Source organism: Cygnus atratus, chromosome 24, assembly GCF_013377495.2.
Source record: "Cygnus atratus isolate AKBS03 ecotype Queensland, Australia chromosome 24, CAtr_DNAZoo_HiC_assembly, whole genome shotgun sequence".
Taxonomy (NCBI): Eukaryota; Metazoa; Chordata; class Aves; order Anseriformes; family Anatidae; genus Cygnus; species Cygnus atratus.
Window position 1 is genome coordinate 2,499,274 of NC_066385.1, and position 23,923 is coordinate 2,523,196.

The 23,923-nt window shown below is 42.4% G+C and overlaps 1 protein-coding gene across 2 annotated transcripts; it reads left to right on the plus strand.

The window, feature by feature from the left end:
- The first annotated feature begins 586 nt into the window (after positions 1-586).
- NUCKS1 (nuclear casein kinase and cyclin dependent kinase substrate 1) lies at positions 587-20,376 on the plus strand. 2 transcript variants are annotated; one of them, XM_035561498.2, is made up of 8 exons: positions 587-997; positions 8,146-8,195; positions 9,241-9,346; positions 11,680-11,735; positions 12,065-12,214; positions 12,912-13,064; positions 13,857-14,006; positions 14,712-20,376. In XM_035561498.2, the coding sequence occupies exons 1-8, from the start codon at positions 981-983 to the stop codon at positions 14,909-14,911; spliced, it is 882 nt and encodes a 293-aa protein (XP_035417391.1). In that variant the 5' UTR covers positions 587-980; the 3' UTR covers positions 14,912-20,376. The 2 variants fall into 2 exon arrangements, with proteins under 2 accessions (XP_035417391.1, XP_035417393.1); XM_035561500.2 differs by having other exon boundaries at positions 655-997; positions 13,860-14,006.
- The last annotated feature ends 3,547 nt before the right edge of the window (positions 20,377-23,923 follow it).

Consider the following 23,923-nt stretch of genomic DNA (forward strand, 5'->3'; position numbering starts at 1 on the left):
TGTGGGGCTGCGGGGCCGGTGCCTGAGGTGAGGGGGCTCCGTGGGCCCGGCCCTGAGCTGATGAGGGGCTGCGGGGCCGGTGCCTGAGGGGACGGGGGTCCTCAGGGGCCGGTCTCTGAGGCGAGGGGCTCCGCGGGCCCGGCCCCGAGGCGCTGAGGGGCGGCGGGGCGGCGCGGCGCTTCCCCGCGTTTTCCCTCCAAAACCACGCCACCCCCCCCTCCCCTCCCCGCGCGGCGAATCTGCCGATCCCACCCCGCCGCGCCTCGCAGCCGCCCGCGCCCCGGGGAAAAAAATAAAATAAAAATTAAAAAAAAATCGGGACGGGTACCTCCGGCGGAGGGGCGGCGGGGCGGCGGGGAGGAGGAGCGGGGGAAACGCGGGGAGGCGGAGCCGGTGTCGAATCTGCCGGCGGCTCCGCGGCCCCGCCGCGCGGCTCACAGCAGCTTGAGCGTGTGGGGCGTCCTCGCCCCCCTCCCCGCGGCGACGAGAGGGGCGGGGCCTCCCGGCCGTGATGGTTCGAACTGACCAATGGCGCGCGGCGGGGCCGCGCGGGCGGCCAATGAGCGGCGGAGGAGGCGGTGCCAGCGGGGTAGGCTGCGCCGCCCCCCCGCTCGCATCCTCTCGGCGGTGCGAACGCGACCATTTTGCGGGGGGGAGCGGCGAGCGGCGGCGGGGCCGGGCCGGGCGGCGGCGGGGAGCGGGGCGGGGGCGCGCGGCCCACGCACGGCGGCGGCGGCTCCGGCGGCTCCCCCCTGAGGGGGCTGAGAGAGGCGGCTCCGGCACTGTCGGCCTGAGGCGCTGGGCCCGGGGCTCCCGCTTCAGGGAGGGGACGGGCGACGCGGAGCCCGCACCGAGCGGCCGGTTGGGTGGTGTTTTTTTTTTTTTATTATTATTAGTTTTTCGGTTTTTCCCTTTTTTTTTTTTTTTGCCCTTCGGTTGAGGGCGACGTCCCCCGGGCCGGGCCCGAAGCGCCGGGGAAAATGTCGAGGCCTGTCAGGTGAGTCCTTGGCAGCGCGGAGGCCCCGCTCCCGCCTCCCTCCTCCTCCTCCTCCTCCTCCTCCTCCCGCCGCCGCCCTCCGGGGCCCGGCCCCGCCGCTGCCCGGCCCCCCCTCGGCTCCCTCCGGGCCCCCCCGGCCCCACGCCTCGCCTCAGGCCCGGCCGGGCCCCGCCGCAGCCCCAGGGCCGCTGCCGGAGGGGCGGCGAGGCCGGGAGGCTGCAGCCAGGGCTGGGGGAGGCCGCTCTACCCCCCCCCCCCCGCTTTTCTCTCATATTTTTATTTCTTTTTAACTTTATTTGCAATTATTGCTCGGTAGCGCGGGCGAGAGGCGCTGCTGTGGTGGGGGGGTTGTGGGAAGGGGAGGCCCGCGGCGGGCGGCGTCCCACATTTTGCGGTGGGGGGGGGTAAAAAGGAAAAAAAATTAAAAAAAAAAAAAAAGGATTTTTCGCCGTGACCCACTTGGGGCCGGCAGCGAGCGGGGGCCCGGCGCCATTTCGGAGCCGCGGGGCTCGGCGGCGGCTGCGGGCCGGGGGCTGCGGGCAGGGGGAGCGGGGCTGTGCGGGCCGCCTGGACCACGCTGAGGGGAGGAGCCGCGGCGGCCGCCGCCTCCTTTCCTCCTCCTCCTGCTGCTGTCCTCCTCTCCCTCTCCTCCTCCTCCTCTCCTGCTTCTCCTCCTCCTCAACCGGGCGCCCCCCTCCCGCTGCCCCCCAGCCCCACCGCCCGCTGGGGGGCTGCGGGAGGAGGAGGAGGAAGGAGAAGGCAGCTCCGTGCCTGGAGTTTGGGGTTGAATAGTGGCGGCGTGCAGAAGTTGCCGTGCCCCAAGCCCGGAGCGCGTTCGTCTTTGCTTTGCCCCGGGGAGTGCCCCGGGAGCGAGCTCGGGGTTTAAATGCTCTTTGCAGGAGAGGTAAGATGTGTCATAATGTGTGCTCTGTTAACTTGTTGCAGTCCTAAGGCTTATGTTATAACTAGAGCCTCTTACCTGCTTAAACGTACACGTGTATATATGTGGTAACTCTGGATTTAAGTCATATCTCTAATATGTAAGAGTTTAAATGTAGATTTAGGGCTACTTCACAAAATCAGGAGGTTTGGCATGCTGATTAGTGAAACAGTTGTTATTCGATAGCTTTTTTTTTTTTCTTTTAACCAGTAGTGTATTCCTGCATGCTAAAGTAAGGGGTGGATAAAGCTCCAAGTTCCACTCCTAGGGAATTACCTCGGGTTTAAAAGGTGATGAACAGGACTGTGCATACCGTGCTCTGAAGCATCAGTTTTTGGCCTTTTGTAAGACAGGATGTTGGACTAGATGGACTAGTGGTCTGATGTTGAATGACAGTGCCTGTGTCCTGAAATGCAGTGGTGATGTGACTTTGCTGCTCACTGTGACACTTCAGTGTACGGTCTGCTGGTGATTTACTTGCCAGCACTGGAGTCTTGCTACAGGTAAGGAAAGTGTTGTATCTTTAAAGGTATAGTTCGTAAGGTTTCTGGTGTCGCGTATCTTTGTAAGCAACCTTTTCTAAACTAAAAGAATTCTGTAAAATCCTGCAGTGTTGTGAAAGACCTGGCTTGTCTTGCTTGCAGTTGACAGGCACTGGCATACAGCAAAACTCCGTGCCAAAGTCCAGCGTGTACTTGTAGTAGCAGAATACCTGTTGGCACGTGCCAGCAGTAGATGTAGCAATCCACTATCTAGCTGGTTTTAGTAGCCCTTTCAGGCGAAAAACGTAAATCTTCAGAAGCTATTACATTGTGCTGCTCTGCTTGGTAGAAGTAGAGAACCTCTAGTGCAGAACTGGAGAACTCTGATCAGAGGTGAAAATCCAAAACTTTTAAAATTACGCAACAACTTTTTTCCTGGTTATCTTACTGTTGATAATAGGGGAGTCTGGTGAGAAGTTCTCCATCGGAATCAGATTTGGTGATCTAATTTAACTAAATTAATTCAAAAGAGTTAATTTAGTATGTCCACTGGTTTCTAGTGAATATATATGCACTTAAAACAATGGGCTTTATAAAACCTGACAGATACCCCTAGTTTCTACTCATCATTAGAGGACTGTCTTAAGACTGAGTCTGGTTGTTGATTTCAGTTTCGTGTAATTAAGTAGCAATGAAGCCCAGGTATTTACAGGTTTCTTGTGTGTTAATTCAGAACCAAATACTTTTTATGCAATTAGACTGCTCTTCGGTGGATAATGATGGTATCTGCACTATTGTTAGAAAATGGCAAGTAGTGAAAAGGAAAGGAACCTCCTACAGCTACTGAACTTCTGCACCATGTGGCTAACTTCTGAAATGCTGCCATGGGCATTTAGAGCTGCTGGTTACATTACTATGTCCTTATCTATTCCTGAATACAAATGAGATGAGAATGTTGAGCCCTCATTTTTATACACAGCGTCAATTAATGTATTTTAAGTGAGAATTTTGACTTTGAATTTGGGGGAGTTCCCGTTTGCTGCTCCGCACTGGTCACTTTCACTTGCTGGTGCTCCTCTCCTGGAGGCACTGCAAAATGAAACTGTGGGCAGGTATTGAAATCAGAGTGGTTTTCTGTTTGTTTGAAGATTGAAGCCAGTTATGAATGGATATCTGTCTGTATTTCAGGGCTTTATAGCTTTATGCGCTTAGCTCTTTATTAGTAACTTCCAGTCTTGCATTGGCACTACAGTGGAAGGGTGGCTCTTTGAAAGTTTAGTTGCAGGGGAAAAAAAAATATCTATTAAATATAACTTGCCTTGTTGCTGCTGTTGTACCTGGGCAACATAAAATATAAATAGTGAGATTCTGGATAACTTTCGTGGGCTAGCAGGAAAGGAAAACTTCCTTGGGATTGGCATTTGACTTGAATAATAATGAGTGGTAATGTCCAGGGATGAGCAAGATACTTCGCAGATAAATAAAGAGGCATGGGCCTTGCTCTGAGAACTTTCAATCTAAAGAGAAACAAAGAGCAAGGGAGAAGTACAACAAAAATCAGTTTTCCAGGAGCAGTGCAGGTTGCAGAATTGGCTTTTTTTGTTTTTTCCTTTGTTTTTCCCCTTTGCATCAGAATATTTCTATATTGTATGTTAAAATCTTCTCATTTGTAGTTAAGTTCAAATGGAGGATGGATGGGCACAAAGCTGCTAAAACTGTTGCTGCATAAATCATTTAATTGTTTTACGGAGTTTCAAGTCATGTGTATCCCTAAAAATTCTGCAGATACCATGAGCAGTGCCTAGTCTTACAGACGTTTGGAGTTACACCAAGTCCAGACCCAAACAATGACCTCTGTAATTGGGAACCTCTAGTCGGTGAGTCCTGTCTGAGTACAGTTGTGCCAATTTTTAAATAGACTAACACCATAGTGACGTGCTTTAGGTACATAACTGGCACTAGGCTTCAATGTTTCGACTTCTGACACGTAATTATAAGTTAATGTCTGTTTATTTAAGGCCTGAGTCTAGCGCTGCCTATTTGTTTTGCACAACTTTGAAAACACCTATAAGAAATACTTCCTATCTCTCTTTTTGCTATCTATATAAAAAGGCACCAAAGCAGTGCTTTTAAGGGCGGTGTTTGTTGGTAGGCTGTTGCCCGTGGAGCAGGACAGCTTTACCCCGGAATGAGAACCAGAAAGTGAAACTGACCACTGTGTCTGTGCCAGGCCCTGAGCCGGAGGGAAGGTCAACAGCTTCTTCCACAAATTGGTTTGAGAGTTACATGCTGTAGTTAAAACAAAACAAAAACCTCTGTAACCGTTTAGTCTCTCGTTCATTTTACTTCTCAAATTGTGTAAGAGAATAGATTATTTCTGCTGATAATCACTTGACCTAAACACTCTTCTGCACTGCATGGTGAGCCCAGTTACTAGCTTTTTGAATACTCCTCTAGGCTTTGCTTAGGATGTGTATGTATTTTTTTTAAACTTTAAACTGTGTGGTTTACTGCCTGTGGAAATACGCAGGGATCTAAACATTCCCTTTTACATATATATTTTTTAAAGAAAATCTTTCTAACTGATTATTACTTTGAATTCTGATATGTTAATTTGTAAACATGGTTTTTGAGGGACTTCATTAGCTGAAGATGAGATGATGTACAGTCCTTAACCGCTTGTATAGGTATTTAGCGAGCCTTTTGAATGATGATATTGCTTTTCATCATTTTAAAATTGATTTCAGTCTGATAAGCATCAAGCATGAGCTGTAAGAACTCCTGTGCTGTTTTGAGTTCTTATTAAATTACTTGAGTATTACTTGAGTTAACCATGTGCTTCCAGCGTAATGTGTTAGTGGGTTTCTGGATGAGTTACTCTTTATTTCAGAAGTACAGGACTGTCAGCTGGTACCAAAACTTAAGCTCTCAGGACTTCTCTCTGTACCTTTCCTCCCCCAGTATCCCTTGCGTGCACACTTTACATGTTAGGCTGAATTAGCAAGTAAGTTATTTTACAATTTCAATGTGTTTTAAACCAGATTGAACAATATCCATCCCAAATGTCTACTAGACTGTCTTTTTATGCTCAGTCTAACTGAATTTTTGCAGTTTATTTTCATGTCTAGTTGCTTGCCTTAACATCTTTTAGTGTCTGCTAGGGGCAAAGAGGTGCTCCTCATTGAAAAAACAGCAAGGGGGGTTTTCTGTTTTTTCCCTTGGATCTCAACTCTGGTGAACTTACCTGTCTTTATCACTTGGGTTTAATGAAGCATGCAGTCTTTGTATGCTTGTAGCCGTTAAGCATTGCACCACAGTGCTGCTCGCAGTTATAAAGAGAAATGTAAGTAGAACTAAATGGGGTGAATGCTGAGCAGAGTGAGAAGAATGGCAGATGGAAAAGCAGTTCTTGTTTCATGTTTCTGCTCTTGTGAGCTTCTCTGGCTCTGGTGGGAAGACTTAGAGATTTCTGTGTTCAGTAATATCAGTGTAGGCATCCCTTCTTTCTTTCACCCTACTCTTTGTCCTGCAAAATAAACTCCAGCCAGGTGGCCTTCCTTCTTGTTTGCTTCTGCCGTAGTGATTTTTCTGTATGGTACAAGCATCCCTGATCCTCTAGACCAGATTGTGAGAGCGTAGCAGAACTTGCTCTCCAGCTGAAAACAGATAAGGTACAGTGCTGAGAAAGAGGAGGGACAGATTTTTTTTTGTTTTGTTTTATCTTACTGTGTCACACTTTTAGTATTTGATTTAGTATGGACCTTTAACGGAAATCAGGAAGATGAAGCTGTGTATGACCAACGTACTGCAAGGTGACAATATTGCGATTCCCATTTTGCTTGTTAGTGAAGTGATGTCCAAAACTATTGCTTTACAAAGCTGCTAGGACAGAATAGGTAGCAATTCTACCTCATTTTCCCTGCTTAAACTTTTAGAGAAAAGCATAATACCCAAAACCTTAGACCAAATCAAACATCTTATTTAGGAGCTTTATTATTCTTCAGATGCTTACCAAAATAAACTGGATTTTCTGTTAGTTTTCCACCTGCGGGCAGGAGGCGGTCTTCAGGAAGCCTTCCTGTTGGAAAGGAGGCCGCGTGTGAGGCCTCACCTAGATGGTACACCATGGCGAGCCTTTCTGAGTCGGTGCTGTACTGAATTTGGGCTGCTGGTGAGCGGGCAGTGCTCTGTAGCACGGTGCTGTTGTACTTTGTTCTGCTCACGTTTACCCTGGAGCTTGGATGGGATTCAACCTGTGGAAGTCGAATGACTGGTCTTGCCTTTTGTTAGCTGTGGTTTTTTGTTGTTGTTTGGAGCTGAAGAGGCTTTATGTAGGCTTGAAATAAAGTAATTATGCTGCTTCCTCTTCTGAAGGCTGCTGCTGTAAGCCATAAATAGAGGTGCTTGTACAGGAGGGAGGCTTTTAATTGGTTTCTAATTGGTCAACAGCCAGCACACAACAATGACTTTTGCGTATCATTCAGCTGGGCAGTCTTATCAGCAGTGGGTGATGATAATCCCGAAATGCAGCGCAGTTCGGCAAAGTGCACGTGGAATTCAGCAGGCTTGTTTAGAAGGGAAGGCATCGTGGTTTGCGTGTTGCCTTCTGCTTGCAGCGGTTCTCGAGTCTGTGATGCTGGGTAGGTCGCTTCACCTCACACTTGCCCAACTTTTTTCTACGTGTAAAAGTGAGCTCATGTGTTGGAGACTTCCAAATTTAGTTCTTCACTGGCCTTGGGTCAAAGGGATTGTTTTCAAAAAAAAAAAAAAAAAAGCAAAAGTGGAGACAGGAAGGAGGGCTAAATCTCTGATGCCTTCAGCTGCTCTTCCTCCTTACATTGCACATCCTCCAGAAGAGGAGGGTGTTTGGAATCTGCCCCTGACCCAGGTGTTGCCAGCTGGATCTGCAGTGCAGTGCTGTCTTGGTTCCCCTGAGCAGCTGGACCACGGGGCAGTTAAAACTTGTCAGTAAAGCAAAGGGTGCTGAAAAACTAGCCAACAACTACAGAAACCTAAAATATTAAATGCAAGTAAGTTTGAGAAGCAGGTTTTGTTGGTGAGTGAGGCATTGCTTTCAGTAAGAGCTGCTTATGTAGTTGCCTAATTTTGTCTGTCATCAGCCGTTGTATTTGCCCTGTTAAGGGTACCTGGTTACCTGGGGGACTTGCAGCTTGGTTAGGGAGCAGCGAAGCTGCTGATGCAGTAACAGAAGTGTGGGTCTGTGCACAGCTTTGAAACAGGGTGAGGGGCAGCTCTGTCTTAAGAAAGTTGAGGCCGATGCATTCTTTAAATGCATCTTTAATCTTTGGGTGCTGCTTTTCTAAAATGCTTTTTAATCTTTGGAAACTGCTTTTAAAGAGTGCTTTCTCTGCTGTAGTTGGAGCAATGATACATGTATAGTTTGAATAATGAAAGAACCGCGTAACACAGGTTAAGGTGGCTCTTTGTCACTGCAGTCATGAGCCGTAAGAGTGCTGCTTATCAAAAATCACCTTTGAATTCTTAGACTATAATTCAGTCTGCTGTGATAGGTCCCTAGGAAAATGCTTGAATATACCGTGTTTTCTTTTGAGACTTCAAAGGTGGAGATGGCTTACATAAATAAGTTTTCTTGGGCTACAAATCCTACGCTGGAAACAAGAATGTGGTGCGTTCTTACTTTAAGAAAGCTTTTGTACCTCTGAGAGTACGAATTGCTGATTTATTTATTCCCTTCATTTTAACAGGAACAGGAAGGTGGTCGATTACTCCCAGTTTCAGGAATCAGATGATGCTGGTAAATGACTTTGTTCTTAACAGTATAATATCCTTGGGCTACAGCTGTTCATTTATGGCTTTGCATATTAATTGTGTTGCTTCTAGTCACATCTTTAACCTAAATTCTAAAGACTTTCTGCTCTTCAGTCTCTGAACCGTTAATGAACATTTGAAAATATAATGATTCTCGTATGTTTTGTATTAAACAAACAATGGTGATAGAAATCTTATTATTTAATGCTTGCATTGTTGTAGTGCCTTTAGGCTGTTGGCAGCAACTGTATTCTTCCTTGGTCTATGTTATGTTCTGTGGTAAAATCCCCCTGATGCCACTTTTTTTTTCTAGAGTAAAATATGTTTTCAGTTTATTTAGTGGACTTTAGTTAATTCCATAATGTCAGGCATTTTCGTGAATTGCACGAAAAATAATCTTTGTATATTCTGTTCTGCGTGAATTAATGAAATATTTCTGGAAGCCATATGGAATATGTTTTATGTTCTTAGAAAATAGACATACTGCTACTGTTTCCTAAGGGAGATTACATTGATAATTAATGGAAACAAATATGCATAGCTCTTAATTGCAGTCCTGTTGCTTGTATTGTGTAATAGTTGTAAAAACTTACACCGTAAATTGCTCAGTAGTGATATACTGTTCCCATCAGAGGACAGTAAATAAACTTCTTGTTGTTAAAAGCATAGAGAGGTGTGTACAAATGTCAACTGCGAATAGGTTTTCTTAATAACTTTGTGTTTCTAACTAGCTGTAAAATTAAGATAGTGTCTCTTGTGAGGCATTTTGGTACGTTTCAGACTTGATTGCGTGCAGCATTTTTATTATGCTGCTGCTGGAAGAAAAGGTAAATCACTAGTTTAAGACAGGACTTCTGTAAAGTTTTCTTTTAAGATCTGTGATTGTTTATTTTTTTAAGGGCTGCTTTTTGATATGCCTGAAGTGGTCAGTTTAAGATATAACGGAGGAAGTCTTTTTGCTGTGGAGCTGTGAGTCAATTTGCTGGGAGCTAAGGGTTTGATTCAAAACCATTTTCTGCTGTCCTATCCAGATGAAGATTATGGAAGAGATTCAGGTCCCCCATCCAAGAAAATCCGTTCGTCTCCCCGGGAGGCTAAAAACAAGAGGCGATCTGGGAAGAATTCTCAGGAGGACAGGTAAAAGAATCACTTCATCTGTTAAGAACATGTCTGCAAACCTTTCTTGCATGTGGGGAGCAGTATCTTCTGAGAGGAGTGATTGTAAGTGCAATTCAGAGGCTGCAGTGTAAGAGCTCTCGATCACAAAGCTTGCATAACCAGCTTGGACATTGAGGTGGTTCGTTCTTATTTGAGTTGGCAGGGAAATCATGTGTAAAGTACTTGTCACTAGTGCTTCGGCATTAAAAAAAAAAAAGCGCTTTCCAGATCTAGGCAGTTGGAATGGCAAGGAACATGATATGAGTTACAAAAATTGGCAACTGGTACAATTATCCAGGTAAGATAGTGCGTAGATGCGTTTAATTTTCCATGTTTTTTTGGTATGCTCACAGCATTCCTCTGGTTAAAGATTAAATGGGGCAAGTACAATGGCAGCAGTAGTAGGGGCCGTTTGTTAGTTTTGTGGTTCTTTGTTTTTCGTTTCCTGTTTTGTCAAATTCAGAAACCATCTTGTTTTGATAACCAAGTTGCTCTGACAATGTCAAGTGACTGAATTCTAAGCGACATCCTACTGCAGGAAAGACTTCCACTATTAGAGTGAAGGTATCTAACGTTTCACAGTAACTACGATCAGCAAGTGGTTGCCTAAAGGTGATAAAAGCAGGCCTATTAAATAAATTGACTGCTTTCATGACAGACATCAACATGGAGGGTCTGCCAGCTGGTTCTTACTATACAAACCCAAGGTATTTCTTAACTGTCTCGGATTGTTTGGGTGGAATGTAGCAAACTTGCCAGGGGGTATGCTTAGGAGGTTTCTCTCCATCTTTTTCCTTACGCTCCTGTGCTATAAGGTGAAAGCTGAATATAGGCATGGGAATGTTTGAATGGGTTCCTCGCTGTTGTGAACTGAGAGGGACAGGCGATTTTCACCCCAGCTTTTAATTGCCCTGAAGATGCAAACACTGTTCTTATCTTGGAACTGTTTTCAGGAAAGAAAAGCCAAGCAATTGTTTCCTGTTGCCACTCCAAACACGCATTGCACTGTTTTGACACAAATGATGGATAGAGATCTAATGCAAAACTGATGTTATGCAAGTACTTCTGACATCTACCTACGTTTCTGGATAAATCTAGTTCATCCATAGCTTGACAGATTGACACAGTTTGCTTAGGCCAGTGTATGTGTTCTGCTCGTGCAGCACTTACGGAAATTCTAGAGGTCAGTCTGCCAGAGAAGTGCTCGCAAATGCTGTAATGCCAGAAATAAAAACTTTAGTAGGTATGACATTGTATAAAGAACGAGGCTAGGGAGCTCCCAAAGTAATGAAGTAGTTGACCATCATGTCCCGTTAGCTTTGGGGGTATTTAAGTAAGAACACTTCTGTTTGTATTACAAACATTACGGAGGGCCTGAGTGGGACACAAGTGTGCGTGTTTAAGTGATTTGAAATGCACAGTTGTCTCTGAGACTGGAAAACAAATGGGCCTACAGGGCTGTAGTATAATATGTTATCTAAACTATTAGTATTCTTCAGAAATATCGTGTGTCAGCGCCAACTGCCAAACCTGAATGTAGCAAAGCTTTGGTCTGTTGTGTTTCCTGACCTTTGCCAGAACGTGCAGTTCAACCATTCCTGAAACATATGTTGTACATCAGTGGCCTTCGACACAATATTCACCATTCCTGTTTAAAACACTTATTCTCTGACAGTGTGCTGGGAGGAAAACCTTCTCTGGACAGCGCTAATGACAAATGATGGGGATTTGAATAAGAACAAACATTAGTACTTCCTTGATGGTGGAAGCCTCTAATGAGGATTGAAACCACTAGAGGGGGTTGGGGAAAGTCTGTCAGAGATCAGATCATCTGAGAGCTTGCAGACCAACTATGTGCCAGGTAGCTGGTTAGGCAGAATGAAGAACTCCAAAGAAAACAGTGAGATGAAGACAGGTGATGATTCTGTAAATCTATTCAGAATAAAACTTTACTCCATCTATAGACTCAGTCATGTATTAGCATATAAAACTTCAAAATCCTAATTGTAAAATGGACGATGTCTGGATTGTTGGTAGGTTTTGGATCAAAATGCATGGTTCATCTCATCCTTATTACTTCCTGGTTGATTCCCTTGACTCTGCTTAAATATGTACGTGATTAGGAATTTGAAATTTCTAACCATAGTAACTACATATGCTTCTGAGTAATGCTGAAGTATAACGTGGTAATGTCCAGGAAAAGTGCATATTCCTGGCCTAGAGATCAGTTTGCTCTCAAAAAAATTCTATTTTCTGTACAGCAAATGACTGGTTAAAGCACCAGTTAAACCCTCTCTTTTTTTCCTATTCAGTGAGGATTCAGAAGAAAAAGATGTGAAGACCAAGAAAGATGATTCACACTCGGCAGGTAACTAACTGCGTTGCACTGGTAACGCTACCTTCAAAATAAAGACCAGTTTTTAAGAAAGTTATGGGGGTAGGATTTGACATGGGAAATAAGTTCTTCTGTTTAGGGAGGCAAGCACTCTTCTAACCCATTTATCTTAAGCTGGATGCTGCCTCTACTGCTTGTTGTTTCCAGCCCTGGTTTGGGATAACAGGTATGTTTTGTGTAATATGATGCTGCCATAAACTGTCTTCACAGGTAGATAGATGTAGGTTAATCTCCTCTCTGGGGTTCTCATCAATATTTCAGAGTGATAGAAGAAACTTCATATTCTCACTTTTTCCTTCCAGATGAGGATTTTGGCAGTGAAGATGATGACTTAGGAGCAGATGATGGCAAAGCTGACAGTGACTATGAGAGTTCTCAAAAAAGCAAAAAAGGAAAAAAGGCTAAACCAGACAAGAATAAGAGAGCCTCTAAATCCAGGAAAAGGCCTGCAGGTAAAGAAATGATTGCTATGATTATTTTAATTTTTTGAGAAAGTCATTATGATAAGTACAGTATTCAATCGGTATTATTATTGATTGATGCATTCAATCCCTATATTGGGTTGCGGCAGTTCTGCACTGTGTATGCATTCATTTCACGTATTTTGTAAAGTAGCATGAAGAGGGTAATAATTCATCATGTCTCTTAAATTTTAAGAGGGAGAAAATAATTCTTCAGCTGCGGGCTTTCACAGTTCTTAGGTTCTTTAGTATTGTGGCTAAAAATACCAAGTTACAGATTGCACAGTAAGGAGCTACTGTGTTTTAGGCATGTAGTGATAATTGTGCATTTTAAGCATAGTTTGTGATAGATCTGATTTAAATAATGTTTTGCTTCAGAGATACTTTAATACTCTCCTTGGTGAGTAACGATATGGCTGTTAATATTGATGGCAGAGGAATAATGCTCTAGTAAAAAGGGTTGCTACTCTCTACAGTGGAAGATGCTGCACTGGGTCATTGTTGGATGACCCCAGAAACATACTTGATTACTTGAATATGTTCTCCTCAGCTCAATTATTCACTGAGCACCTTGATTCACTTTTTCATGAAGGACTTGACTTTTGTCTTGCTCACCCACTACCTGATGAAGACATATGGTGGCCTGTGTTTTGTGTCTTCGTTATAACATGGTGACTTTGTGCTGCAGAGGACAGTGAGGACGAGAAGGAAGACCACAAAAATGTGCGTCAGCAGAGACAGGCAGCATCTAAAGCAGCTTCCAAACAACGAGAGATGCTTATGGATGATGTGGGTAGTGAGGAAGAAGAACAAGAGGATGATGAGGCACAGTTCCAGGAGAGTGAGTAACTGGGATTGTACTGGAACATGTCATAAAAAGTTGAAATCAATGTGGCATGGGTATGGTACCAAACATAAGTTTATGGGTCGGGCCAAACAACAAAAGGAACAGAGTTTGTTTTTTGACTTGACAATGAAAACACAAATTGTCCTTAGTATGTACTTGTTAATGAATATCTGTCCAGCAGACCAAGCTTACGTTTTTGACATCTAGAACTTTTGTTCCAAATTTGCAGCAGTATGTCTCTTATAATGCTCATTTAGGGTTGCTTATCATATTTTAATGTTTCTTGCTCCTTCTTGCTACCCCCATCGGTTTTGAGGTATGGCTGCTACTTCTGGAAAGACGTCAAAGTACTTTATCCTTGATTGATCAAAGTAGGACAGTTTCTTTCACGAGAACAAATAAGTCTAGCATGTAATGAATTGCATTATGAACTGCGCTTTTTCAAGTTCTTGAAATAGTGCAAACAGGATTTCAGAAAGGGGTAAGAGTACCATTGCATTAAGATCACTTAACTTCTCCCTGTCAGGAGATTCTTTTTATTTTCGAATGGGTTACTTAGAGCATATTTTGAGGTCCTCAAAACACTTACCTGCTTTGTTATAGTACTTTATCCCTACCAGTATGACATCTGCTATGTCACATTTCCTTAAGACCGCAGATGGGTGGAAGCTCGTAAGGTCACAGAGTCTTGGTCTTCTGACTGCTCTGTTTAACTGGCATGTATATCAGCTTTTTGTTCTGCTTCCTTTCCTTGACTTCTAAAGCTTAATTTTGTTGTTGTTTCAGAAGATTCAGGAAGCGATGAAGACTTCCTCATGGAAGATGATGATGATAGTGACTATGGCAGTTCGAAGAAGAAAAATAAAAAGGTCTCCAAGAAATCTAAGCCAGAGAGGAAAGAAAAGAAGATGCCTAAGCCCAGGCTAAAGGCTACAGGTGGGTCTAAGCAGAGCTGTGAAGTTTGTTTTAGAGACTAGTATTTATTTTTCTGCTGTAGAAGACTCGGTGGAAATTTTGGGCCAGTAGGCATTAACGCATAATATTGAAGGGCTAGTTCATGTAACCTAGTAACTTACCATGGTTTAAAGCAATGCAATAAAATAATAATGTGGCTTTAATTCTTGCTTAATGAAGAGGTTGAATTAGTATCTATGTCCCATTGGCAAAACCCGTGTAGATTAAAAACTTCTATTGAGGTGCTGCAAGTCTGACTTTCTGTGCATCGCAGCCAAATAATACAATTTGTGGCTTTGACAGGAACTCCTGGTCTTTGTGATGTTTTCAGGGTGGAAGAATGTGGAGAAATTGGAACCAAAGGAAAACTTGATAGGCTGTTGCAGGAAGCTCAGAATCATAGGTAGTGGCATATATACTAGTATGACGAGAGGCTAGCTATGTTAGTTTATAACATCATATCTAGTAATCAGTCAGGACTTGCAATTAGATGGTTCTAAAGTCTTGTTAGCTGTTTTCACTCCGTTCAGTTTTGAATGGAATGCATAAAACACCCTGCGTGTGGTTTGGTCAAAGTAAAATGAAACCTGTTACTGCAATGTCTTGTAAATCCTGTTTGTATGAAGCCATGTCACCTTCTTGTCTTGGTAGCCGATAATAACTTATATAAGCCTTTTATTTTTTCAGTGACTCCCAGTCCAGTGAAAGGCAAAGGGAAGGCAGGCCGACCCACAGCTTCCAAGGCAACAAAAGAAAAGACCCCATCCCCCAAAGAAGAGGATGAAGAGCCTGAAAGTCCCCCAGAAAAGAAAAAATCAGCCAGCCCTCCACCAGAGAAGTCAGGGGATGAGGGATCTGAAGATGAAGCACCCTCTGGTGAAGATTAAATGGCAGTTGAGGAAATCTTTGTTTAAAAAAAAAAAAAAAGAAAAAAGAAAAAGGAAAGAAAACATACTTAGGGGTAGAACACGGTTTTGGCTGTGGCTTGACTCATGGGCTTTGAATGCTGTCTTTACTTTCAGCTGTTTAATACAGTGTATCCTTTTTTTAACAAGAGGAAACCCTTATACAGTAATATTTTGAAGTCACTGTTCTCTGTTGGCCATTCCGTTCTCCCTCCCCCCCACCAAATCTGAAAGCCATTTGAGACAAATTAACAGACCATTTAAATATATATTTTTTTCAAGGGATACTGCAGTTGTGAAGCAATAAGGTTTGAGACTGATACGTGGAAACCATACTTACAAATCGTTAAGTAGAATAGATTTCCCAGTGCTGGTAAGAGTCCTTTAAAACTATTATTCTGTATTTGAGTATGTGGTTAAAAAAAAAACAACAACAAAAATCTATGCTTTAACAGTTTTGTTGATACAAGTACATTCTCTCAGAAAAAAATGTAGTTAATAGGAATTCCAGTTGAGGAAACATGGGGAGGAAACCTGTGTTTCGTGGATTCATGCAACTTTTCAATGGAAAACAATCAAGAGACTTATAGATGGTCCACTGTCCTTTATTGAGAAAAAGACCCTCAAGTTAGGATGCAAGATCTCTTTGTCTTTGCTGGATAGAATACTATTCTGCTTTAGGCAAATTGCAGTTTGTTCTATACGATTTCACATACACAGCCTACAAGCTGCTCACATCCATAAATTCTGTTTTACTTCCAGGGATGGCTATAGATGGGCGGAATAGGAAGAGAAATTGAAAACAATTTTTAAAGCTCTGGTTTCCATCTGGTGTTGTGGAAGTTTTCTTTAAAGTTGTTCCAAGGAGAAAAATAACGGACAACATAAAACTAAATTCTTTAGCTTTTGGGGCAAGGGATGTCCTTTTATAAATGTGAAGCAAAGGATTCCTGTAATGCTCTGGTCAGTCTCGGATCCCATGAGTCACGCTGAAGTGCTTCTCTTCTCTCCCTCCATCTGTCCTCAGAAAGGCTATGTAGTCGTGTCTCTCAGCCTCTCCAGCTACAGTGTTGGACAGCAGACTTCCATCGCTAGTGACATTACCCCAGTATCACTTCCATTTCTTCATCCCTCCATCTGGCAGCATGGGGGGCTTTACACTCATTCTGTTCCCACATCGACGTGTCTGCCTCTAACTGTTGGTCGTCATTCTGCTCCCTAAGCCTAAAAAGAACGGAGTAGGGAACAGTATTAAAGGGTGAAGCTGGGAGGAAATGGGGTTTGGAAGCAGTGTAGCAGGGCTATAGTTTTATAACAAAAGCAGGATGTCCCTCTAAATGCAAGAAACTTGAGATGTGTGTGGTGGCATTTTAATGTGTTTATCAAAGCAGCCATATCCTTTTTTAAAAAAGTACAGAAGTCTTGGTTTTCAAACCCTAATACGGAGGTTGCTGCCATGTTGGTAGAGATATTAAAAACTGGACCTGCCATTTTTTTTCTTAAACCCTTTGTGCTTTCTGTATGTTGCTCACCGTTGTTTTATAGCTGACAAGTTTTGCATCTTTTTTTTTGTCACTGAAATACATGTTTTGTAACCAGCCTCTTGAAGGTAACATAAGGCAGCTAATTAGTTGGATTTCTGGTGCACGAGCTACCAGATTTTTAATCCTGTTTGGATTTTAGAGAGCTTTTAGATATGACACACTAATATGACCAGGAAGGACACTTGGCTGAATGGCATAGGGAGCCTGAAGATGCTGAGCACAGTGTGGAGCCTAAACTACGGAACGGAATATTAATATAACAGCCGAGTGATTGTCTTGTGTGATTCATAGCCATGGATTTTATGGAGGCTGGTAAATTACTTTACCTTGGCTTATTAAAATTTAAGTTCTCTAACATTCTTTACTATAATGAAACTACTGTTGCCATTACAATAAAGATGATCGGTGTTTCCATTGTAAATCTTTTTTTTTTTAAGTGGTTTAACTTTGCAGAACAGCTTAAGGCTGGAGTCAAGTAACAGTCTTGAAAAAGATGTGAATGTAACCTCCTCTCCCACACCTCTTCCCACCTTTTAGATTTCTGGGAGAGCAGAGTTTCTTGTATCCCCTGCGCTCCTAGTCCAGTGCTCCTTGGGTAATACGGGACAATAAATGGCCAAACTTTAAATAACATTTGGATTGATATTTTGGGGGTAGCATATACTTTTCCTGAGTGCATTCTACATCGTTGTTCTCCTTCAGTCCAGACTGTTTCAAGTTGTTACAGCCTACTGGGGGTATTAGTTTCTTTTTGGTATTAAAATCTTCAAGAATTGCATAAATGCAGAATACCTCTAGTTGATCTGGTCAAACAGTTGTTTCTTTACCTGCTAGACCAGTTTTTTTTTCTGAAGAGTGTATTTTGTAAGTACCACTTAAGACATGTTTGTTTGTTGTGTTTTTTGGTGTTTTTTATTTTTTCCCTAATACAGTTAAGTTCAGGCTGTGAAAAATAAGTTTCTGTTGTTTTCAGTTCAGGTTCTGGACTGTGGATTATTTTATGCCTGTCAGTTTTGGCCCTTTATCCTGTAAATCTGTTCTGTTTTCTCATATATTCATCTCTAATGGCTGTTGCAGGCTGCATGATGCTATCTTTGAGATTGTGTCACAACCCAAACACTATGTAAATCCTGTACTACGTCTGGGATTTTGTAACTTTTTCTATATCTTACTGTTTTGCTAATTTGTGCAAACACTAAGCCCTAATGGTTTCTCGGTTACTCGGTTAAAAATACCACCGTTTACATTTTTACAGATTGAAGATAATTGTGAAGGTTAATACATAACTTTTCTTTTTAGTACACATTTTTAAGTAGAGGCAGACTTAACATTTTTAAATCTCCTTTTTAATTCGTTTGTATTAAGCATTCTGATTTCTTGAAGGAAAGCTGTAAAAACGCCTTTCTCTAGGAGCATGAATAGTTCTTCATGGAGCAGGAAGTTTCATTCACAGAAGAAGGCTTTGAAAAGATTGTCTTCTGTTACACAGCTGTAGTTTTGGAGCCTTTGCAGAGAGGTAAACAGATTTATTCCAAAATACAGTTAATTTAGTGCCCTGCCCTGGTCTCACCCTTAAAATGGTAGTTCATTGCTAACTTCTGTTATATATCCCTCTGTACATTCTGTTTCTGAATCCACATGACCACATTTTGTTTTATATTTGTATAATCATGCTGTCTTTGACTGGCCACAAGGCTTGATCAGGAAAGATTTGCAATCTTGCTTGGATTTTCATACTAAAGATTACTCGTTTCAGTTCCTATTTGATCAGCATGAGAATGCCAAACGTGTCAAGCTGAATGGGTTTTAGAACGGATTCCGGGTAAGAGTAAGACTTAGAAATATGGCAGCCAAGAAACTTATTTTTTTCTTTTAACTTTATCAAAGCAAAAGAGTATGTGGGGAGAGAAGCAGTACACCTTAGCTGACTTCTGCTAGGGAATGTGACGAATGCCAGGTAATGGCTCTGAGCGTGCTCAGCTCCTGTGCCACCACACGGTTGCACCCGCAGGTGATGGACTACCAGGGCAGTGGCAGAAGATGCACTTGAATATTTTTTTCTGTTTTTTTTTCACCCTCCACTGTTGATGGTCACAATGGTACAATAGACACTGAGGCACCCAGGTTAAGGAGGGAGGGAAGTAAACTGTAACATGCTGGAAGCTTTTGAGCTGTAGAAACTGGTGCTTTGCTTTATGTAATTTGTTTGTGAAGTGTTTATTTTTATAACAGATCATATTGTTGAACACATGGTTCTTAAAAAACACAAACTGATCCATGAGTTTAAGTATTTGAGAAGTGGATGTTCATCTGTTGGGGGAGGCAGGATATGGAAAATGTAAGCAGATATATAAAGGGACACTGTCACAAAAACGTTGCTGGCATGTAGGGTGTGTTAGTTTGGGGGGGGATCCCATCTATCTGTGGAAATGATATATTCTATATGTATATGATCACACAGAAAATTTTCCCTGAACTTTGAATATTTTCCTATAGTTTTGGGAGGTTTAAATACAAATTCTGTGCATTAAACTGGGAGGCAAAATTAAACTAGTCTATTCGTACTTCCAAGATGAATTTTTAAAAAGTACCGTGAGGAATCTAAGAGCTCTGAAAGATGACAGTGTCCTTTCAAGACTCCCCAGATCAAGTGTACCCTCGGTTTAGACTTCCCACGTCAGTAGGTGACTGGCATTTGAATGTCTTTTCATTGAACTCTTTATATTAAAAACAAACCACAAATATTTCTAAGTCTAGTCAAGTTTTCACTACGTGCTGCCTCTGTGTATCGACCACTATTGGAAACAGCTCTGTAAACTGCCTGCCCCCTCAGCTGCAGTGAAGTGAATGGGTCCATCGGTCTGAGCATGCTCAGCGTGACTGCAAACACCATTGTGCATATGCTTTGTATATTGGGGCAAGGGTTTTTTATATATATATTTTGGGAGGGGGAGTGGGTGGGATGGAGAAATACTCAATCAGCTTAAGCCAGAGTAATGTGTGTAAAAGCCCCTGAAGTATTTTGTGTGTGAGTGCGCGAGTGTGAGTGCGCGCATGGGAGTGTCTGACATCTTATTCCCTTTGTGTTCTGAAATTGTTTTACTTTTTTTTTTCCTGCAGAAGCAATTGTTACAAAAACTGTAAATAAGAGCTACATAATTTTTTTTGTTTGTTTAACCATGAACATCATGTCACAGCAAACCCTGAATTATCGCTTTGAAGGTAGAGAAGGAAGAGACTCCAGATAGGGCCTTTGGGCCTTTGGCTCTCAGCGAGGCATCGTTAACATGGTATGCAACAAATGTTTGTCTTGAGTATTTGCAGCCCCCTGTTGAGCTTTTCTAAAAATCAGGCTCTTTGCGGTTACCCTCCGTATCCATTTTAATTTAACTTTATTTTTTTAACGTCAAGAGTGGCCAGGAAAAGGGGCAACTAACTGCAAATAGTGCTCCAGTGCTGCTGGCCCATGGTCAGGGTGTGTGCGCGGACGTGGCTGTCATCACTGGGCCTGATAGGGGTGACAACTTCTGCAATACCTTGACAATACTGAGATCTACAGCATGGTACTAGGAGTTACGTTTGAATGTAACATTAATGCTTTATTTAAAATAAAAAACACTTTTTTTTAAAAAGGGGTTGAAGTGAACATGACTGTTGACCATGTTCGTGAATTTATAGATGCAACATTCATTGGTAGAATTGTGTGATGGTCTTTTGTGCTACTTAATTTTACATATTCCAGTCTCTGTATGTACCTGCAAAGAAAGTAAAGAAAAAAATAACAAAACCCTGCTTTGCTTTTATTGAAGGGTTCCCAGGACTGCATACCTGCTCCTGAGCTCTGTTTTAAGTATGTGTATCCTTCGCTTGTATTTTGTATTAAAAAAACAAAAGGAAAAAGAACCCTTTATTGTTCAGCATGTTGGAATTGTGTCCCTTCTTTTATTTTTCTCCTTTTTGGAATATATTAAGCAACTCATTCTTCTGTATCTTTTATTTTCTTTTGTAAACTTTTTGGTTTTGTTTAAAAATGGCTTTATAAAAGGGCTTTTATAACCCATAAACATGACTTGTGTAATTTTTCTGCTATTCAAAAGTATTCTTCTGCGGTTGCTTTTTGTTTTGTCACTGTTAGTGAGATGTAAAAATGCGTTCGTCTTCCATGATGTCTGATAGTTTTGGGATTCGTTCCTTTGCAGACCTGGTGCTTTCTCTGAGGAGGATAAGTCAGGTTTTGTCCAGGACAGTTTGGCAAATATGACTTTCCTGTTACTACCTATGAGTTGAGGGGAAGATTTAAAGAACTTCCTTCGCTGTCAAGATGACTTAACTGAGGTTTTCATGTTCAAAGCCTGGTGAAAGCCAATTAAAAGGAGAGAGCGAGCCTTTTATTTGTCATGCTCACATCTATGAGCTTTCCCTTAGTGATCAATATAGAAAGGGAATTCCTATTCTATTTTGCCACGTATGCCCCAGCAGTGAGAATCAATATACAGGCTGTGCTGTATCTGTGGCCATCGGGGACGTGACAACTGCATTCATCTTATATGGACACTAGGCCAAAGTTGGTTGGTATCATTTCAAACGCAGATAAATTGGTCCACAGTGCAGATTGCTTTCCTGATGTGTCATCACATGCACTGGGTTATCATGCGCAGCAAGTTTGTGTTGTTAAATCTATTATAGCATATTTTTATCTAAATTCCTGCAGAATCTTAGTACTGGTTTAGTATAACAACAAACTTAGCAGCTGTTTTAGAAGCATGTGATCACTTTTAAACTCCTCGCGGTCCCTGGGGCTGGATCATCCCCATCACTCTGCAACTACAAGTGGGCAGTGGAGCCCAGCCTCCCTCCGTGGGGCGAGCAGCAGAGGGCGTGCCTGGACCTCCGCATCTGCATTGCTGCTGCCTCCAGGAGCATGCTGAGGTGGTACGGCTGCGCTGCTCCGATCGTGCTTGTGTTTTCTCCTTCGTCTGGGATGAGGTGGAACACCCTTCGGCATTCGTTAAAGGCCGTGCTGAGCGGGTGTCAGTTAATAACGTGTTGCCATCATGGGCTCAATGAATCTTAAGACTTGTAGTTGTCTGCGTTTTGCTTGTGTATATCTGTGCTCTAAAAACTGAAGTTATGATTCATTGGGATAAAGACCTCAAAGCACTCCTATCCAACAGGGTTTAGGATGAAGCTGCTGCTGGGATCCTAAGGGACCCAGTCTTCCTAAGGGTTTGGCATGGCAGAATGCTTTGGCTTGTGATCTTACCGCACAAGTCATTTGGGTATGTCTCATACTTGCCCCAATATAACAACAAAGATACAGCGATCTCGCAGACATTGGGTGATGGATACGGTCGGACAGGAGAGCAGGTCGCCATTACCCTCAGCTGCAGCAAAGGAAGGTTAATTATTATTAATTATTTGTATTCAGGGGTTGTTCTGGGTAATTTGTGTACTGCCAGGTACCTTGACAGGTATTTCTGCCCCATTACTATGGTATCTACAGTTCTATGCTGCTTTTTTGTCATGTTTTTTATCTGGAGCAGCTGTAGAGTTACCTTCAGGTACTGCAGCTCTGCTTCAGTTTTAGGATTAATTAGTAGTGGAGGCAATTAGCAAGTGTGTCATTTCTTTTGCCCCAGAAACAACTGCTTGCTCTCTTCTGAAGTGGTGCAAGACTGTGAACTCTTCTTCAAGAGCTGCTCTTCTTCCCTGCTGCCCCTAGTCCTTGCACTTTGTCCATATTAGCATGTGCAGCATTGGTGCCTTTATCCTCAGTATTGATCTTTTGAACCTAGTGTGTTTACTGGCTGCTCAGTCCTGTAGGCAGATGCTCTGCCAGCATAAGTTAAAAGTTCCCATTGGCTTTGAAGTAGTATTTACAGGGAATTAATACCAGAAACAAAATTATTTGTTGTCACATTTAAAGGGTGTGCATACAAGAAGTAGACGTGTAGGGTTTTGTAACTACAGCAAGCCCTGCCAAACCAGGGGAATAAGATTCCCTTGGCAAAGAACACTGGCTGTTAAGTTTTAATCTAACAGAATTTTGCCTTAGGAATATTCTGTTGCGCTTCTTTTGGTAGTACTTGACTGTAGGATGAAAATGAAGTCAAAAGGTGGAATTCAAGATTGTATCTGTTTTCTGCAGTACAGCATGTTTTGGCCCTATAGGTGGCCTCTTAAGAGTAAGTAAATGGGACAAAGTTGATTTAAAGAGCTGCTGCTCTGTTTTTGCCAATCTTGTGTGCTGAAGCAAACCTGGTAGAGTTGTGGAGACAGGGAGTTCTCAGCATATTCCCTGTACATTAAAAGCATATTTTAGGTTTAGTTTTGATGCAGCAAACCACATAAAGAACCTTTTTTCATTCTTGCACTGTTTTTTGGAGTCTGTGTCCCATGCAATGTGACAATATGATGAATCAAGTATGCAAGGTATCACTGACAAGCTCACCTCCTGAAGAGCTGGTACAAAGGCTCTCATGGGTGCGCAGGGTAAGGATAACAGAGCTGTGAAAGATGTTCTGTGTACCTGTCGTGTTCATCACGCATTGATTTGAAAAGCAGTGAACGCCTGTAACGTGCAATATGTTTGACTTGAATTTGACCTGGAAGTGCAGCTTGTTAGTTCAGTAATAACCACATCCTGGGCTAATACACATCTCCAGCTTCAGAGTTTTATGTAGACCAGGAAATGGTTTTGTGTTTTTTTTTTCTCTTTCCATAGATACAGGTCAAGTTCAAGTTATCCAACTGTGGGCAGGCATCGGAATGCACTCTCCCACTGTGAATGAGAGACCAGTAAGAGCTAGCTCCTTCTTAAAGTCAATACCGAATTAATGTCTCTTAAAGACTCTAGGTCAAATTCAGCCCTTGGCCTTCATCTGCGGTTGCAGTTTGGTCTCCTGCCTGTGTGTGCTTTTGATGGACAATGAATGAAAATAATCTTGCATAAAGTCAAAGGCGAGTGTCTTATTCTCTCCCCTAATATTTCATTTATCCTTCATAATGATGTTTTGTTTTACGTTCAAGGATTTTCGTTATACATGCTTGCAAATTCTGTAGCTTGAAGAAAGTCTGGTATTTTATTTGAATAATCTCTTATCTTTCAGGTTGAATAACATTGGTGTTTTGAGCAGATAAGATAACAGTTCCAGCAGCAATAAATTTCCTGTTGTCACACTATCTTTTTTCCTTAAGTATTTCTAACTAAACAGTTGGCCTTGTTAGGAGGTTTTGGTTAGCATTATTAATTAGTGGCTTTCCTTAACAGTGGCGGCTGTTAGCTTTGTTCATTACAAACATTTTCCCTTTCAAACACTTTTTGATGGATTGAGTGCTTTGTCTGAGAACTTCTGTTTTTTTTCCTTGAATCAGTTAGTACTGATTTTTAAAAATTGGCTTTTTCTGCTTGTTTCTCCAGCTAAATAGTCTTCTGAATGTTTTATAAAAA

Bases quoted from the DNA above. Each gene is read 5' to 3' on its own strand.
- NUCKS1 (XM_035561498.2), top strand. The intron at 11,736-12,064 runs GTAACTAACTGC...TTTTCCTTCCAG, and splicing joins AGATGATTCACACTCGGCAG to ATGAGGATTTTGGCAGTGAA. The intron at 13,065-13,856 runs GTGAGTAACTGG...TTGTTGTTTCAG, and splicing joins TGAGGCACAGTTCCAGGAGA to AAGATTCAGGAAGCGATGAA.